Genomic DNA, 19,164 nt, shown 5'->3' with positions numbered 1-19,164 from the left:
AAGGTGCTACTGGAAGGAATTTTTAAATTTTGTTTCACAAAAAATAATAATCCTGGGAACTGCAAAGTTGGGAGGAACCCCAAGGGTCATCCAGCCCAACCCCCTGCAATGCAGGAACACACAGTCAGCTCAAGAATCTCTGGCAGGTGGCCAACTGACCTCAAACCTCTATTTTTGGGGTGCTGGTGGAAACCTGCCTGCCTGCTTTGTGATGGATCATTTCTCCCTTCATTAAAGTCACAAGCGCAGTCAAGGATAAGCTTTTCCTTGTCAGTTGGCAACCCCCAGCGGCCTTCTTTCTGCACCCTGGCAGTGCCCAATCTTCTTTCCCCCTCGGCAGTGTGAGAATCTGGGGCAAGGGACCTTCACCAGGATCTACCGGGGCTTCAAGCGAGATCCCAAGGAAAGCAGAGAGGAGGAGGAGGAAGAGGAAGAAGATGACTCGAGGAGTCGCCAGATGGAAGTGGCCATGAAAGTCTTGGATGCGGCCCACTGCAGCTGGGCTGAGGTGAGGCCAAGGTGGCGGAAGCGGTGGAGTCCTGGGAAGTCGGGAGGTGGAGAAGCTGAGCCAGACATACGAAGCTGCAGAGTCAGGTCCTCGGGTCCATCTAGTTCAGTATTGTCTGCACTGACCGGCAGCAACAGGGCATCAGGCTGGGGTCTCTCCTAGATGCCAGTGTGAATGTGAAATATCAAAAGGAGAGGTGAATTGGGGTTTCTTGGGAGGTCACATCCTGCACTTTCCAAAGCATATCCTGCACTACTGTCCAGAAGGGCAGAACAACTCCCAAACACGTGTTAAATCTGTAGTGATTCCGTCGCATTTCCAACAATGGATTTTTCTCTTTTGGGGGTAAAACACTTTGATTGAAAGTTGTTTTGTTTTAACATATTAAACACTGAAACAATCCTTACAGTTGTGCAGAAAAGAGAAAAGGGGAAAGGAATAGAGGAAGTGTAACTGAAAATACCCTTTACCACAATTAGGTCATGCATCTCTCGTCATTTGTCTGAACAGTACATAGAAAGGCAGGCTTCCTTCTCTACCTCTCTTCCCAATCTCCCACCCTGAGAAAACCTTCTTGCAGGTACCTCCCACCTCTACCTGTGCCCTTCCTGTGCGTGTCCCTCCTTAATTCAAAATAAAGGAATCTTAATAAAAAAATAAAAATCCACCCCAAGGGTCATCTAGTCTGACCCCCTGCAAGGAAGGAATCACAGCTGAAGAATCCCTGCCCTGGTGGCCATCCAACCTCTGCTTAAAAACCTCCAAGGAAGGAGATCCTGTCACCTCCTTCGGAGGTAATAGAATCGTAGGGTTGTGGGTTTGCAAGGGCACCCCAAGGGTCATCTAGCCCAACCCCCTGCAATGCAGCAATCTCAACTAAATTTTCCATGACGGGTAGCCATCTCAGGCTGGGACCTTCTGTAAGGACAGCAGCAGCTACTCTGTCCCTGAGCTGCACTCTGTCCTCACGAGCAGAGCCACTCTGGCAAATCACATTCAGTGGGGAGCAGGTGTCATTTCGCAAGCGTCCACAAGGTGGCGCTGCCGCTGCGGGAGAAAAAACCCTCCAGGTGCGCAAGGATCGCGGAGAGGCGCGGAGGGAGGGAGGGAGGGAGGGTGGATGGATGAGCAGCATCTGGTTTTGAGCGCGGTTGCTCTCCTCTCCGCAGCCCTTCCTCGAAGCGGCCAGCATGCTGGGCCAGCTGTCGCACAAGCACCTGGTTCTGCTCCATGGAGTCTGCGTGGGAGAAGAAAGTGAGTCTCCTGCACCCCTCCCCCCGACCCCATACCCCCACCCCACCCCAAGTCTGCACACGGGACTCCTCGACTTGCTTTGCACGTCTGTATTTGCCCTCCAATCTGTGTCACCAACCTCCACTTTTCCCCAAAGGTACAAAAGCTATGCAATTCAGGGGTGGGGTGGGGGTGGGGGTTGATTTGCATGCCGGATTGAAAGAATTAAAGGGGGGAAGAGTAGGATGGGCCTAGAAATCGCCTGGCGCCTGGATCAGGCCCGGGGGAGGGGGGCATCTAGCCCAGCCTCCTCACAGCAGTAAAATGCCCCATAGAACCTAGGAATTGAGATAGACTGCTTCTGAACCTGGAGGTTCCATAAGAGCCTAAGAAGAGACTGCTAGATGAGGCCGACGGAGGCCCTCCTAGTGCAGCATCCAGGAGCCGACCGGGGGCCCTGCAAAGGGAAGAAGCCCACAAGGAGGACCTGAGCAAAACTCTTCTCACTAGGGAGCCCCAAGAGTGGTGCACAGAGGTGTAGAAGTCTCAAGGGACTACGAGGGTCATCTAGTCCAACCCGCTAGAAGATAGCGAACCATGGAGAGGAGAGCCCGTTTGTCATGCTGGCTTGTGGTCATCACTAGATCTTCAGGAGAGGGAGAGGATGTCAGTCTTCCCAGGCGGGCGCCCTCAAGGTCAGGAGTAGGCAACCTAAGGCCCGGGGGCCGGATGCGGCCCAATCGCCTTCTCAATCCGGCCCACGGACAGTCTGGGAATCAGCGTGTTTTTACATGAGTAGAATGTGTGCTTTTATTTAAAATGCATCTCTGGGTTAAATGTGGGGCATAGGAATTTGTTCATCCCCCCCCTATATATATATATATATATATATATATATATATATATATATATATATAGTCCGACCCACCACATGGTCTGAGGGATGGTGGACCGGCCCACGGCTGAAAAAGGTTGCTGACCCCCTGCTCAAACTCCCATCATCAGAACATTCGGAGCACATTCAACCAGCTGGTCAGCACTGGCTGGCAGCTGCTCTCTGGGGCTTTGGGGCAGGAGACATTCCCATGGGGACTGAAGCTGGTACCTTCCTCCATGATCCTCAGACATTCCTTTAAAAAATAAAGGTTCTAGTCCTCATGGGTTATAGTAAGGAGCGTAGGAAGCAGCCTTTTGCAATCTCAGACACCTCGAGTGCAGTATAGTCCATACTGACTGACAGACGCTGGGACCTCCTGCATGCAGAGCAGGTGCTCTACCCACTAGTTGCCAGTTCCGCATAGCTCATCAGTTTTTCTTGCCATTCTTCTTTCGTTGGGACTTCCTCATTCTTCCATCCTTGTGCTAACAAGACTCTTGCGCTGTTGTAGCATACATAAATAAATTCTTTGTTTTCCTTGGCAAGTCTTGTCCTAAAATCCCTAACAAAAATGCTTCTGGGTTTTTTTTGCAAATGAATCAATAAAATCTTAAATAAATAAATAAAAAGTTTTTTTAAAAAAATATATGTCATTTTAAACATTTTTTTCAGTTCATTATATATCATCTCCCTTTTTTTGGACTTCTCTACATTCCCACTACATATGATAAAAAGTACCTTCTTTTTCTTTACATTTCCAACATTTATTTAACCCAGTTTTGTACATTTTTTGCCATTTTTACTGGTGTAATATACCACGATCTGACCGCTTTCCTTCCCCGCAGGTGTCATGGTGCAGGAGTATGTCAGGTGCGGTGCATTAGACAGCTACCTGCGCAGGAACCAGGCGAGTGGGAAAGTGACGGCCACCTGGAAGCTGCATGTCGCCAGGCAACTGGCCTATGTCCTCAACTTCCTGGTAGGTCCCTCGGTGGAGAAGAGGTGGCTCGGTGGGTAGAGAACGGGGCTCTGAATCTCGGGGTTGGGGGTTCAAATCCCACATCGGGTGAAAGATTCCTGCCTTGCAGGGGGTTGGGCTAGATGTTCCCTGGGGTACCTCTCAACTCTACAAGTCTATGATTTTAGCCTGCCAGTCAGAGCCTAGGGTCCCTTTGCCGGACCAAACAGGGCTTTCCCCCTCCTGTGTCATTATAGAATCATAGAGTTGGAAGAGACCACAAGGGCCATCCAGTCCAACCCCCTGCCAAGCAGGAAACACCATCAAAGCATTCTTGACATATGCCTGTCAAGCCTCTGCTTAAAGACCTCCAAAGAAGGAGACTCCACCACACTCCTTGGTAGCAAATTCCACTGCCGAACAGCTCTTACTGTCAGGAAGTTCTTCCTAATGTTTAGGTGGAATCTTCTTTCTTGAAGTTTGAATCCATTGCTTCATTAAGAAGGCAACAGTGGAGCACTCTGTTGGTCAGAGTGTGGCACTAATAATGCCAAGGTTGCAAGTTCAAATGGTTAGAGTGGGCGCCGAAAAGAGGTGCTTTGAAGATGTCAAGAGGCAGGGAGTTCCACCGTTTGGGTGGTGGTTGCATGCATATCCTTGGTTTTTCTCTCCCGGCCCCAGGAGGACAAGGACATGGTGCACGGGAATGTCTCTGCCAAAAAGGTCCTGCTGGCAAGGGAGGGGGACGCTGCCAGCGGGTGCCTCCCCTTTATCAAACTCAGCGACCCAGGAGTCAGCGCCGCCGTCCTCCCCAAAGACTGTGAGTGGCTGAGTCTCCTTCCTCCTGTCCGTCCTTCTCCCACTGCACTCACAAGAGACGTTGGGGCAGCGGCTCCCAAAAGATGGGGGGGGGCCGCCTTGTCTCCTTGGCCCCCTAACCCTACCCTAGAAAAAAAACATTATTCTGATTTAAAAACACATTTATTTTAAATAATATTTAAACACTTTATTTAAGGGACGCGGGTGGTGCTGTGGGTTAAACCACAGAGCCTAGGGCTTGCCGATCAGAAGGTCGGCGGTTTGAATCCCTGCAACGGGGTGAGCTCCCGTTGCTCGGTCCCAGCTCCTGCCAACCTAGCAGTTCGAAAGCACGTCAAAGTGCAAGTAGATAAATAGGGACCGCTCTGGCGGGAAGGTAAACGCCGTTTCCGTGTGCTGCTCTGGTTTGCCAGAAGCGGCTTTGTCATGCTGGCCACATGACCCGGAAGTTGTACGCCGGCTCCCTCGATCAATAACGCAAGATGAGCGCCGCAACCCCAGAGTCAGTCACGACTGGACCTAATGGTCAGGGGTCCCTTTACCTTTACCTAAACACTTTAGTTATTTATTTCTCTGGTTTGCTTTTGCTTTAATTTTGGTTTTACTTTTAATTAAATAATAATAATAATTTTAAGTTGACATGCTGCTGGATTGCAGGGGAACCTCCAGGCTGTTGTAGAAAAAAGAAAATTTATGACGATTTCAAACATGCAGAAAGTTTAAACTGCAGTAGACTGTAGACTGAAACAAACTGCCCGTTTCTGCTCGCCAAGGCTGGCCAGAGCACTTTCATGCGAGGAGACACCCTGAGATCTCTGAGGAACCTGTTCATTTCTCTCTTTCTCTATCTCCCATCCCAGTGCTGACCGACCGGATCCCATGGGTGGCCCCGGAATGCCTGGAGGATCCCAAGAACCTGGCGCCCGAGTCGGACAAGTGGGGCTTCGGCGCCACCTTGTGGGAGATCTTTAATGGCGGGAACATGCCCATGAGGCTGATGGAACCGGAACGGGTAAATTCCCCAAGTGACATCGCCACAATGTATTATTAATAATATCATCAATATTATTATTATTATTTGTACAGGGGTACCTCGGTTTATGAACACAATTGGTTCCAGAAGTCTGCTCATAAACTGAAGCGTTCATAAACTGAAGCGAACTTTCCCATTGAAAGTAATGGAAAGTGGATTAATCTGTTCCAGACGGGTCCATGGAGTACTCAACCTGAAGCGTACTTAACCCGAAGCATGGGTGTAATTGGTTCCGGAAGTCTGTTCATAAACTGAAGCGTTCATAAACTGAAGCGAACTCTCCCCTTGAAAGTAATGGAAAGTGAATTAATCCATTCCAGATGGGTCCACAGCATTCATAAACCGAAAATTTGTAAACCGAGGTGTTCATAAACCGAGGTTCTACTGTATACCACTTTATATTTATATAATATCTCAAAGCGGTTTTCAAAACATTAAAACACCAAGTAAAACAATCCAGAATACAGTAAAACAAATTTAAGGAAAATCTTTCAGATTGTTCTCTAAGTGACATTTGGCTTTCCTCAGTCACCAATCCGGTATCCAGAGATTATATGCACTGCAGGGGTTGAACTAAATGACCCGTGGGGCCCCTTCAAATTCTACGATTCTATGGTAAATCGCTTCAGGGTTCAGTAAACCAATTGATATTTCGGCTCCTGCAGGAGGGGTTTAATATGTCTTCTTTGCGCCCTGCTCTGCAGCTGACCTCTTGCAAAGCTCGGCCTAATGGGCATCTGAGCTCTTGCAACACACATCCCAAGCAATAATTCTGGCTCAAAGGGGTCCATCTTCCTCACCACGGTAAGGAAGAAGGAACAGCACAGCAGCCACAGATTTAGCTGAATAAAATAGTTGTGCTTCCTGCAGTAATTTATACCCTACCCACCTGGCTGGGTTTCCCCAATCACTCTGGGCAGCTCCCAACAGACTAGTAAAAACACAATAAAACATCAAAAATAAAAACGTGGGGGGTAGGACTAGATGACCCTTGGGGTCTGTGGTTTGATGGCTCTATGAACTCCTCTTTCTTTTTGCAGAAGCTCAAGTTCTACCAGGACCGGCAGCAGCTCCCCGCTCTCAAATGGGCAGAGCTGGCCAACCTGGTGGCTCCATGCCTGGATTATGACCCTCGGAGGCGCCCCACTTTCCGCAGCATCCTTCGCGACCTCAACGAGATCATCACTTCGGGTGAGTCACGGCGGCTTAGAAGTGCTGTGCAAACGTATGAAATGTTTTGTGAAGAAGTAAAATTGGTATTTACTTAGGTGGTCTGGGTCTCAAAGCAGGGGTTACAGCAGCAAAATGGAGTCGGGTCCAGAGCTGCAATCTCAATTGTTTTGTTGTTGTTTAGTCGTATAGTCGTGTCCGACTCTTCGTGACCCCATGGACCATAGCACGCCAGGCACTCCTGTCTTGCACTGCCTCCCGCAGTTTGGTCAAACTCATGTTCGTAGCTTCGAAAACACTGTCCAACCATCTCGTCCTCTGTCGTCCCCTTCTCCTTGTGCCCTCCATCTTTCCCAACATCAGGGTCTTTTCCAAGGATTCTTCTCTTCTCATGAGGTGGCCAAAGTATTGGAGCCTCAGCTTCAGGATCTGTCCTTCCAGTGAGCACTCAGGGCTGATTTCCTTAAGAATGGATAGGTTTGATCTTCTTGCAGTCCATGGGACTCTCAAGAGTCTCCTCCAGCACCATTATTCAAAAGCATCCATTCTTCGGCGATCAGCCTTCTTTATGGTCCAGCTCTCACTTCCATACATCACTACTGGGAAAACCATAGCTTTAACTATACGGACCTTTGTCGGCAAGGTGATGTCTCTGCTTTTTAAGATGCTGTCTAGGTTTTGCAATCTCAATTACAAAAGTACAAAATCTAAGTTCAAAAATGGTGTCTGTGTCGTCAACTTGGAAGCGTGGCAACGAGAGAGAGAGAGAGAGAGAGAGAGAGAGAGAGAGAGAGAGAGAGAGAGAGAGATGCCCAGGCAGGAAGGAAGGATGTAGCACTACAGCTTCCTGCCAAGGCAGACAAAGGAAGTGATCTCACAGAGTTGTCTCTCTAGCAATTTTGACTCTGTGAGCCTAGGCTCATCTGGCAAAACACGAATTGTTGGTTTGGCGGCAAGTAGTGACATACCAAGCTACCTTTGGCCCCCTGTATCACCCACACTAACTGGCAGCAGCAGCTCCCTGCTGCCTTCTGCCCCACCTGGAGATGCTGCAGGGGGTTGAGGCCACGCAGATGTCCGCCGCGGAGCAGTGGCCCTCAACTTCTCCTTCCCCCAGATTACGAGCTCCTTTCGGACCTCCCGACTGGCAACACCCCCGGAGGCTACGTGGATGTCTCGCTGTGGCAGGATCCCACCCTCTTTGAGGAGCGCCACCTGAAATACATCTCCGTGCTTGGCAAGGTAGGTGGGGTGCAGAGGGCGGGATCTGCGGTGCAGAGGCCTTTGGAGAAGACCGGGAGCTGAATCCCATAATCTTTGAATTGGAAGGAGTCACACACACCCCAAAGATCATCTAGCCCAACCCCCTGAAACGCAGGAATCCCAACCCACAGCCATCCATCCTATTTGAAACCACACCAGACCCTAATGTGCTTTGCAAATGTGTGAGCAGTTTCATTGCCGCATGAATGGATTTGGGCAAAGACTTTGGGGGGAATGGATTTGTGAGTGAGTTGGAAGTCGACCTCCACACATCGACCCAAGAAAACAATTATCTCCCTCCCTCTCCCCCTCCTCCTCTCACCCTTGTCTTTTTCTCCTTTCTCACCCATTTTCCCCCATCCCTTTCCCCTTTATTCCCATCATTTTGGTTATATCATGTATTATGCTCTATTTAAAAGGGGGGGGGAGAGTAAATAAAGAAGAAAATAGTGAAAAAGAAAGAGGGCCTATCCATTTTTTCCTATATTAATTTCTTTTCCTAACAGACTTCCTGCCAATTCCTGATGTATTTCTTTAGACTTAGGCGAACGTATTTAACCCAGTATAGTTCTCTAATCTAATACGTTCTTCCCTCTTAATGTATCAAAGTTCATTGTTTGATTTAAAATTTTTTCCTTCCAAATCTTCAAATTCATTCGAATGTTACCAAATACAGTGCACCTTTACTGTATTTTTGAACGTATAATTTTCACTTTACCCATTTTTCTGAAAATGTTTGTTGCGATTTGCCTCTCAAGTTATTTGTTAATAGTGCCATTTCTGCCAATTCTTGCATTTTGCTCTGCCAATCAACTAGTGTGGGTGCCTCGGTCTCCTTCCATCCTTTACCAGGGGTGCTGCAGTCGCATATAGAAATAGTTCTTTCATGGAAGTTGGGATCTCTTTTCCGACAATACTTAATAGAAACGCCTCTGGCTTTTTGGGGAAAGTTGTTTCTAAAAATTTTTTAATTTCGTCATGAATTTGGTTCCAAAATATTTTGATCTTCCTACAAGTCCACCTTTTAATTAAGAGCATTTGCACCCCGAAACAGCTCCCAGAGAGGCTTACATCCAATCACAGTTAAGGCGAGTCAGTCCCTGCCATCGAAAAATCGCACGACATGCAAGGAAAAAGGGAGGAGGAGGGAGGAGGGGGTGAATGAAACTCCAGTTCTCAGGCAGCATGATGAGAGTCTCTAAAACTAGGCATGGCCTGGAGACAGTGGCTAGAGGAAAGTTTTTTGGGGGGTGTTCTCTACAAACCCCGTATTTGATGTATCGATGGCTTGGTTTGTGGGGCGCTGCAAAGCGCGCAACAACATGCAAAACAACTGCAGAACTTTGGCACGCGTTTGGAGGGGACCCCGAATTTGGGGGTTCGGAGTTCGTTCTCCTGTTCTCGTATCCTTAAATCTGTGCGTTGCCGTGGGCAGGGGAATTTCGGGAGCGTGGAGCTGTGCCGGTACGACCCGCTGGGCGACAGCACCGGGGAGCTGGTGGCTGTCAAGCGGCTGCAGCAAAGCACCTCGGAGCACCGGGCCGACTTTGAGCGGGAGATCGCCATCCTGCGCTCGCTGCATCACGACTTCGTGGTCGCCTACCGGGGCGTCTGCTGCAACCGAGGTGACCCCTTGGGGTGGGTCTGGGAGGGAGAGGGACACCGGCTTGCTTGGGAAAGGTTCAGAAGAGGGCGGTGCAGTGCCACCCCTGCGAGGAAGGTGGCAGCACTTGGGGCTTTTGAGTTTGGAGGCAAAGTGAGGGAGAGGTGGCATGGTCTTAGAGGTATAATAGAATCATAGAACATAGACTGGGACCCGGGGGTCATCCAGTCTATCCCCCTCCAATGCAGGAATCTTTTGCCCAACACGGGGCTCAGTTCCACGACCCTGAGATTAAGATTAAGCCCCATGTTGGGCAAAAGATTCCTGAATTGCAGTGGGTTGGACTAGATTTCCTGCATGGTCCTTTCAAACTCTATGATTCTATGATTTAAGTGTATTGCGCTCTCCTGGCTGAGCTTTCATGAAATCATAGAATTAATGGGGCTCGAACCCATGACCCTGAGATTCAGAGTCTTGACCCACTGAGCCAGAAGGGTTTATAAAATGATGCCTGGCCTGGAGAAAGCAGAGAGGGGAAAGTTTCCTTGCCTCTCGTAACCCTGGATCCTGTCGATTCCCCCCTTTTCTTTCAAGGCCACAAGTGACATTGTTCAGCTCCCCAAAATTAGCACAAACCTTTTGTGTCTCCCCCCCAACTTCAGGCCGAAATTCTCTCCGGTTGGTCATGGAGTACCTGCCCAACGGGTGCCTGCGGAACTACCTGCAGAAAAACATAGAGAGGCTGGACCTCAGGAAACTCCTCCTCTATGCTTGGCAGGTCTGCAAGGTGAGACTTGGCTCCTTGCTGGGATGCGGGATCTCCTTGTGATGTCGCCTTTTGACATCTTTGAGATAATATCCGCGTTCCCTGTTAATTCTGCTGCTTTGGGTGCAAACTTGGCTTTCTTCATCAATGTGTTGCTCTGGGCTGTTTCATTTGATGTTTTAATGTAAGTTTGAGATTTTGTTCTTAAAATTATAAAGCGGTAGAGAGGTGAAATGAATACTAATACTACAAATAATAATAATAGCATTAACCTGTAGCCTTTCGAACGTTAAAAAAATAATAATCCTGGAGTGGGGAGGGGGTCATAGAGCTCATCTATCCTAACCCCGCTGCTGAACCACAACTTCCCTTGCAGGTGGGCTGTCCATGCCACCAGCAGAAGAGCCTACCCCTCCCCTTCCTGATGGTGCTCCTTCCACCACTGCCTTGCCGGGGTTGGACTAGATGACCCTCAGGGTCCCCCTCCAACTCCACAATTCTCTGATTCTGTGAATGACTCCTGATTGATCTCAAGGAGCTTCTCAAAATGAAATCCACTCGCTGGACGTTTCTACCTCTTAGCTGTCATCCAGCCTCTGAAGCCAAATTCATATTTATTTATTGTCTATTGTAGAATTGTACAGTTGGAAGGGACCCCCAAGGGTCATCCAGCCCAACCCCCTGCAATGCAGGAACCGCAGCTAAAGAATGAGGGAAAGGCAGAGTTGGAAGGGAAACTGAGGGTCATCTAGCCCACATACACAGCCCAATGCACCTTTTTCTCCGAGGAGCTCAAGGCAGCAAGCCTGGTTCTCCTACCCCTCCTCATTTTACCCCTGCGACAACCCTGTGAGGTGGGTCAGGCTGAGAGGTGTGGCGACTGGCTCCCAAGGGGAGCTTGTGGCTGAGTGAGGATTTCAACCCAGGTCCCTCCCAGGTCCAAGTCCACTACTATATAACCACTGCGCCAGACTTATAGACAAATTTTAAAAAATATGTGCGCACACACCGTCCTCAAAGCAGTTTGCAGAAATAACCCTTTTGCCAAAGGAAGATGCAGAGAGGTTTGGGTGAGTGGGATGAATCCTGGGGAGCAGGGCTGAATCCTGACACTCATCTTTGTCCCTGCAGGGCATGGATTACCTGGGTTCTCAGCGCTATATCCACCGGGATTTGGCCACCCGGAATATCCTTGTGGAGAACGAGAACCACGTCAAGATCGGAGACTTTGGCTTGGCTAAGATCCTCCCGCAGGACAAGGAGTATTATGTTGTGCGGGAGCCGGGCCAAAGCCCCATCTTCTGGTACGGAGGGGTTGGCATGTTGAAGGGCAGCGGGGACCAAAATGTTTTCATTCTCCTCCCAACAGTGGCCAGAGATGTGCTGCAGAGTTGGAAGGGACCCCGGGGGTCATCCAGACCAACCCCCTGTCCATGCTTTTCAATGGGTCCACCCTGAATAGGTCTTAGTCTGGGAAAATGGGGTTGGTGTCTCCACAGACGTCCCCTATGGCAGTGCCAGGTAGGGCTGGGAATTCCCCTCATCAGAAAACCCTGGAGAGGCACTGCTGCCAGTCAGTGTAGATCAGGCATCCCCAAACTGCGGCCCTCCAGTTGTTTTTGGCCTACAACTCCCATGATCCCTAGCTAACAGGACCAGTGGTTGGGGAAGATGGGAATTGTAGTCCAAAACATCTGGAGGGCTGAAGTTTGGGGGGTGCCTGGTGTAGATGTCAGGAGTGAGGCACAAATCGCGCCAAGCCAGTTGGAGTGAACTATTTTTTTTAGCAAAAACCGGCTCTGCAGGGGTGTCAGGCCTAATGAGCAGAGCAGCCTCATCTCTGGTCGGTCTTGCCCCATGAAATCAGTTGTCAAGTCCAAAAGTTCCCAACTCCCCACAGCCGTCTAAATCCACCCCCACCTCTGCCCCAGAGTTTTCCCCCAAGCAATCGGAGACTAAGCCAACCTCTCCTTTGCCCTTTGCATGTCTCTCCTGGTTCTGGGAGACCAGCGGGGAGGGGAGCTGGTTGCAGCAGGAGGGGGAGACACCCATGGCTCTTCCCCAGCCAGACTCCTCTCTGCCTCTTGGCCTCCCTCCTCTCCTGCTGCAGCTTCTGCCTCTGGTTCTGCACTTCTCTCTGCCACAGACTCTCCCTGCTCACTAAACCTTGTTGCCACTTCCCTGGCTTCTCCCTCTGACCCCTCATTGTCATCCCACCACCACTCCCTGGGCAAGAATCATAGAATCATAGAGTTGGAAGAGACCACAAGGGCCATCCAGTTCAACCCCCTCCCAAGCAGGAAACACCATCAAAGCATTCTTGACATATGTCTGTCAAGCCTCTGCTTAAAGACCTCCAAAGAAGGAGACTCCACCACACTCCTTGGCAGCAAATTCCACTGTCGAACAGCTCTTACTGTCAGGAAGTTCTTCCTAATGTTTAGGTGGAATCTTCTTTCTTGTAGCTTGAATCCATTGCTCCGTGTCCGCTTCTCTGGAGCAGCAGAAAACAACCTTTCTCCCTCCTCTATATGACATCCTTTTATATATTTGAACATGGCTATCATATCACCCCTTAACCTTCTCTTCTCCAGGCTAAACATACCCAGTTCCCTAAGCCGTTCCTCATAAGGCATTGTTTCCAGGCCTTTGACCATTTTGGTTGCCCTCCAAAATGAAGGCTCTGTGCCTTCTTTCACTGTGGGTTCCCTTGGCGGTTCCTCAGCCAGTTCCTCTCACCATACCTCTACATCCAGCCAGTCCATGCAACTGCCTTAATCTCTTCCTCTCCCAGTTATTTCCCCAGCAATCTGAGACTGTGCCTGAGTGCAGCCAACCTCTCCTCTGCCTTTTTCATGCCTCTCCTGATTCTGGGAGACCAATGATCTGCCTCAAGCCAAGGCAGCTTCCTGGGTGTAGATGAGTCCCATGTCTATAATCATGAGGAGAGTCCCTTGTCTATAATCATGAGGACCAGCCTCTGTTTTTAAGGCCCATGAATGTGTGTCTCCCCTGGTCTCCCCAGGTACGCACCAGAATCACTGTCCGACAACGTCTTCTCCCAGGAGTCGGACGTCTGGAGTTTTGGGGTTGTCCTTTATGAGCTTTTCACCTACGGGAGCAAAAGCTGCAGCCCCTCAGAGGTGAGTGTGTGTGTGCGCGTGTGTGCGCGCGCAACTCTTTAAGAACTCAAAAAGAGGTTGCTGGATTCGGCCAGTGGCTCACCCAGCCCAGTCTTCTGTCTTTGCAATGGCCAAATACATCTAAGAACCTGGCAATCCAGATAGACTGCTCCTGGTCCTGGAGGCTCCATCAGAATGTTCCAGGTCATTGTTTTATTCATATGTGGTAGACATGCCAATTGGCCAAGGGAAATTGGGGGGGGGGCAGTGTTTAAAGGTCTTTTGCAAAAAGACTGCAACCTTTCTTTTAGGTCCCCAGAGGTTTTATTTTTATTTTTTTAAACCTGTTTCTTCGTGCAACAAAACTGATGGAATATGCAGAAATGGCAAGTTTTAACTAGTAAAATAAGATGCCTCCGGTGGCAATGAGTTCCATAGTTTAACGGAGAAGGGCTTTCTTTTAGCTGCCCTGAATCTCCCAGTGTTGAATGCCCACTACTTCTATATATAGCATAGCATACTACACGTGACCCTGGCCTTGTCCTCTGCCTTCTCCCACACCCTCCCACCTAGGAGTTTCTCCGAATGTTGGGGCACAGTAAACCCCCCATGATCGTTTGCCAACTCTTGGAGCTCCTGAAGCAGAGCAAGAGGCTCCCGTCGCCCCCCAACTGCCCGGCTGAGGTGAGTCCACAAGCAGAGGGCGATGGATCCGTTCTCGTGCTTAAGGTTTGAGGAGGGGCTGGTCTAGATGTCCTCATGGGGTCCCTCCTTCAAGCCTGTGCCTTCTACTCGATTATCTCTGGGGTGGGATTTAGACCTTCAGTCTCCTTGAGTTAATGGCTCTAAGTGAAGTCTCCCCTCCCCAAGAAGCCTGGGAACTAGGGTGATAACTTTTTTACAACCTCATTTCCCTGTATCATAATTTGCTGAGCTTTCATTAAAGATTAGATAAAATCTTACTTTCAAAGAGATTTGATTAAAAAAAAAACCTCATGCACAAATGATTTTTAAAAAATTATTTATCAGTTTTTTTTGACCATTTTTGAAGTCACTGTAAGCAGATATAAAATTGAACCCAAGCTTTAGAGTCACATATATACAACATTATATACTAGGGTCATCAAACACACAAGGAAGCTTTTTTTTAGCTGCAGTAACAGTATAGACGCCGCTAGAGGACGATGTTTTGCTACCTCTCCTGTAGGTTCTTTTCCCAGCATGCCCGGCAGGGTCTGCTGCCTGAGTTTTGAGGTCCCAAAAAGGGACTTTTACCTTGCGCAGGTGTGACATTTGTATACCCTATGTTGCTAAGAACACTCCCCATTGTGGAATGTGGTGTTGTGTCCAAATTTGATACGAAATATATATAGAATTGTTAATACAATTTTATGAAATGGTAAAACGGCATACAAAAAAAATATTAAAATGGTTTGTGCGTGACCTTTTAAAACAGGGGTGTCAAACTCAAATTCATCGGGGGCCGCATCAGCAGTTTGGTCACCCTCAAAGGGCCGATTGTATCTGTAGGACTATGTGTCCACTCTTTATTATCATAAATTATTGTCACTGCATTCAATTATTACTGTTTTTTGTAATAATGTAAGTAATAACTAGCTCTGAAAGCAGAAACATAGTCAGAATAATGGCAAGTAGATATTCAAATGTACAATTATTGTACAATTTATTGAAAAATGATTTTTGGTAACTGCACTGGGTGGTGGAGGCTCTCTAGGGTTTCATGCAGGACCTTTGCAGAGCTACTAGTACCTGGAGATGCTGGGGTCCTTCTGCATGCAGGACAGATGTTCTGCCAGTGAGCCACCACCCTTCACCAAAGGGACTGGCTGAGGTTGACTCACTGGAGCTGCTCTCCTGGTTCCAGGGTTTAAGGGCCAGAAGTATAAAGCAGCATCCTATGTTTCTGAGGAGAGGGAGAGGGAGGGGAGGGGAGGGAGGAAGGAAGGAAGGAAGGAAGGAAGAAAAGAGGGAGTGGGAGGGAGAGAGGAAGGAAGGAAAGAGGGGAGAGAAAGAAGAGAAGGAAATAAGGAAGGGAATAAAGAAGGAAAGAGAAAGAAAGATAGAGAGAAGACGGAAAGGGATAAAGAAGGAAGTAGAGGGAAAGAAAGAATAAGAATGAGGGAGAGGAAGAAAGATGGGAAGGAAGGAAGGAAGGAAGGAAGGAAGGAAGGAAGGAAGGAAGGAAGGAAGGAAGGAAGAAAAGAGGGAGCAGGAGGGAGAGAGGAAGGAAAGAGGTGAGAGAAAGAAGAGTAGGAAAGAAGGAATAAAGAGGGAAAGAAAAAGAAAGAGGGAGAGAAGACAGAGATAAAGAAGGAAGGAAGGAGAGGGAAAGAAAGAATAAGAACGAGAGAGAGGAAGAAAGAAAGGGAAGGGGGGGTCGCCGCCTTGATTCAGCGCCAGAAAAGAGTGCGAAGGGACCCAGGGGCAAAAAGCATTTCCCGTGCAGCATGAGGCAGCGGGTGTCCGTTTTAGGAGAAGTGCGTAAAGCCTCAGAGTTGCACGTTTGTGAGGCTGAGCCGCTGCTGAGCTCACGTTCATGAGGCTGAGCCGCGGCAGGAGGAGGAGGAGGTGAGGCAAGAGGAGGCGGAGGCAGTGGCTTGCCGGGTCGGTGCCCAGCAGCACCGTGCGGAGAGTCCCGAGCCTCTGGGACGCAGCAGGACTCTGTAGCACTTTGAATCCTCCTCCTCCTCCACGCGGTGCTGCTGGGTGCTTTGTCTGTGCTTCAGTAGCAGCAGCAGCAGCAGCAGCCGTTTCCAGGCGCCAAGCCATGGCAGCAGCAGGAGGAGGATTCAAAGTGCTACAGGGCACTGCTGCGTCGCAGAGGCTCGGGACTCTCCGTGCAGCGCTGCCTGGCGCTGACCCGGCAAGCTGCCTCCTCCTTCTCCTGCTTTGGTTTGGGGCGCTCCACGCAGCGCTGCTCTGGCCGCCTTTCTACCCCCCTCCCGCCCCCAGCTGTTTGTTGGCGCTGCGCTTCAGCAGCAAGGTCCCGCTGCTGGGTCCCGCTGGCTGGGGCGCTCGGCGGGCCACATGACGAGGTCTGGCGGGCCGGATTTGGCCCCCGGGCCTTGTGTTTGACACCCGTGTTTTAAAATATTTCAATGGAATATACCTCATTTTAGTCATTAATAGGCAAAAGTTCATCCATTTGTGCTACAGGAAATAATTTTTGAGGGGAAAAAAGGAAAAAGTCATCACCCTACTGGGAACCCAACAGAGCTACAATTCCCAGCACCCTTAAACTCTCGGAGAAGTTGCATGAAATGTACAGAATGGACACAGCCGTGGTTGTGTTAAAAGATAAGGCAGCTTTGCAGAAGCACTTGTAGAGCTGGCAGGCTGCCTAATTGAAGTCTGAAGTCTGCTCAGCAGCTTCAAAGACCTACCGGTAGCATGCTGGTTTCCCTGGTAAGCAGTATGCTACTGGTTCGCCAGAAATGGCTTTGTCATGCTGGCCACATGACCTGGAAGCTATACGCCGGCTCCCTCGGCCAATAATGCGAGATGATCGCGCAACCCCAGAGTCGGTCACGACTGGACCTAATGGTCAGGGGTCCCTTTACCTTTTTTACTGCAGAGTTATTGAGATGAGGTTAGAGTTGTTGGAGTGAGTCTGGAGATTGTTACTGGTGAGAGAGCTGTACATGCGTTGCTTTGCTTTTTTGCTCTGCTGTACATAATAAAGCAACTAGAGTTTAAGTTACTCCTCGTCAAGTTTCTGTTCTTGATCCAGTGCACCGAGGCTGCACAGTCTTGTAAGGTGTCCGCTGCGGGGATCGGTATAAAGATCCACCAGTAGTGGTGATCTTCCTCTTCAGAAACTCCGCTGAGGTCTGCTCAGAGACGTCTCTAATGCCTTGGAGATTGGGGCACGTGTAAAGCGAGAGATCACTGAGAGGCAGCATGGCAGAGTGGTTAGAATTCTGGACTGGGGCACGGAAAAGGCTGGGGTTCAAATCCCCCTGATGCCGCCATGAAGCTCGCCAGGTGTGGCCTTGGGAGCCAATCGCCACCTTCTCTCAGCCTGGTCTACCTCGCAGGGTCATTGTGAGAATCAGGATGGGGAGAAAGAGTAAAAGGCGAACAATTTAGACAATCTGAACAGAAATAAGAGCAAGACACTGATGGAATATGCAGAATTAGCAAGTTCAGCTAGTAAAGTTCAGCCTCCAAGGGGGATTGGAAATGTTAAATTTAAAATTGGAAAATTTAATTTTTTAAAAAAAAATATGTAAACATGTTAATATGCTAGCAGGTTTGGAGTAAATTCAGCAGCAAAAGTTACTTTGAGAAAAGGAAGTAGAGAATAATTATAATATGTAGCAACAAAAGATAAGCATGAGAACATCACGGAACGGTGGGAGGGAAGTCAATTTCTTACAGTAAGTGAATGTATATTGGAAATGTTTGATAAATTGTATTTTATTTGTGGGAAATAAATAATCTTTTTTAAAAAAGAATGTGGGGAGAGAGAACCATGGACACATCATTGAGCTCCTCAGATAATGCAATTAAATAGATAAAGGATTTATGGAGCGGGGAGGAAAGCCACACCAAACATTGGCACAGAGTGGAATCGCACCCGGTTCTGACCTCCGTCCTCCTCTCCCTCTTCCTTGAGGTTTATGCACTGATGCAATCCTGCTGGTCCTTCTCCCCGGCCCAGAGGCCTCCGTTCTGCAAGCTGGCACCCCAAATTGAAGCCCTGAGGAGCGGCCGCTGCAAAGTGCGGGGCTAGCAGGTGAGGAAGACTGGCCGGGAAATTGAATCTCTTAAAATCCCATTTCCGATGCACAAGCAAAACCACATGGCTAAAAGCCAAAGGAAACTTTGGAGAGCCTGCACCCTTCTTCCGAGGGGCAGACGGCTCTTGCCCCTGAAGTTCTTCCCAATGTTGAGTCGGGATCTCTCTTCCGGTTGTTTGAATCCAGGGATCCTGTGTCCCAGGACTGTCTGCGGCAGAGGGGCTGAGTCTGGACTTCTGCAGAGTCTGGACCTTGAACCCAGGACTTCATTCCACCCCGCTTCCCATGCTGGGCGCTTTGGGGGTGGCAAAAGGGGGGGCTTTCCTCCGCCTCTCCCTCTCATTGCTAATGGATCATTTTCTTTCCTTCTTTGTGGTTGCAGAAATTAATAAAATTCTTTAAAAGTTAAAAATAAATAAACCCAAGCCTGCCGCATTTCTCTTTCCTCATCGTCTCCAGGACCGAAGAGCACGCAGAACTGAACGTCTGTGAGATTTTGTTTTAAAGAATAAATGAAAAAAATTACAGTGGTACCTCGGGTTAAGAACTTAATTCGTTCTGGAGGTCCGTTCTTAACCTGAACCTGTTCTTAACCTGAGGTACCACTTTAGCTAATGGGGCCTCCCGCTGCCGCCGCCATGCAATTTCTGTTCTCATCCTGAAGCAAAGTTCTTAACCCGAGGTACCCTAACCTGGGTTAGCGGAGTCTGTAACCTGAAGTGTTTGTAACCTGAAGCGTTTGTAACCCGAGGTGCCACTGTAATTGAGGACAGACGCTGTCATTTCTTCAGTTGAAATGGAGACAGATTAAAGGGCGAGCAGGTGGATGTGGCCCTCAAATCTCACCAGAAGGCCCTCAGAATGATCCCCAGGCCACACACCCGCCTCCCTAGGCCACACACCTTCTCCATGGCCACACCTCTCTCCAGGGAAGTGAGTGGGGGTCGTCCACCTGGGAAAGGAGCCCATCTGGGAGAAGGAAAAGCCTTACCCTAAATGTCCACTGCCTTGCGGGATATTTCAGGAGAATAAAAGTGTAAACCCTGCAG

General features: G+C 49.1%; 1 protein-coding gene across 2 annotated transcripts in view; it reads left to right on the top strand.

Moving 5' to 3' along the window:
• Positions 1-18,531, top strand: part of JAK3 (Janus kinase 3) — a 30,316-nt gene extending 11,785 nt beyond the window's left edge. Inside the window, exons 12-25 of one of the 2 annotated variants that reach the window (XM_035120212.3) lie at positions 341-508; positions 1,678-1,762; positions 3,464-3,597; positions 4,258-4,396; positions 5,256-5,407; positions 6,469-6,619; positions 7,716-7,840; positions 9,297-9,486; positions 10,127-10,251; positions 11,362-11,534; positions 13,256-13,373; positions 13,926-14,036; positions 17,992-18,111; positions 18,302-18,531. In XM_035120212.3, coding sequence (XP_034976103.2) covers positions 341-508; positions 1,678-1,762; positions 3,464-3,597; positions 4,258-4,396; positions 5,256-5,407; positions 6,469-6,619; positions 7,716-7,840; positions 9,297-9,486; positions 10,127-10,251; positions 11,362-11,534; positions 13,256-13,373; positions 13,926-14,036; positions 17,992-18,108 — 1,788 coding nt within the window. In that variant the 3' untranslated portion in view covers positions 18,109-18,111; positions 18,302-18,531. Of the gene's footprint in view, positions 1-340; positions 509-1,677; positions 1,763-3,463; positions 3,598-4,257; positions 4,397-5,255; positions 5,408-6,468; positions 6,620-7,715; positions 7,841-9,296; positions 9,487-10,126; positions 10,252-11,361; positions 11,535-13,255; positions 13,374-13,925; positions 14,037-17,991 lie in introns of both variants that reach the window. The other variant, XM_035120211.3, reaches the window with a different exon arrangement.
• The last annotated feature ends 633 nt before the right edge of the window (positions 18,532-19,164 follow it).

This window comes from Zootoca vivipara, chromosome 6 (assembly GCF_965207765.1).
Source record: "Zootoca vivipara chromosome 6, rZooViv2.hap1.1, whole genome shotgun sequence".
Classification (NCBI taxonomy): Eukaryota; Metazoa; Chordata; class Lepidosauria; order Squamata; family Lacertidae; genus Zootoca; species Zootoca vivipara.
This window is presented reverse-complemented; position numbering and strand designations above follow the sequence as displayed.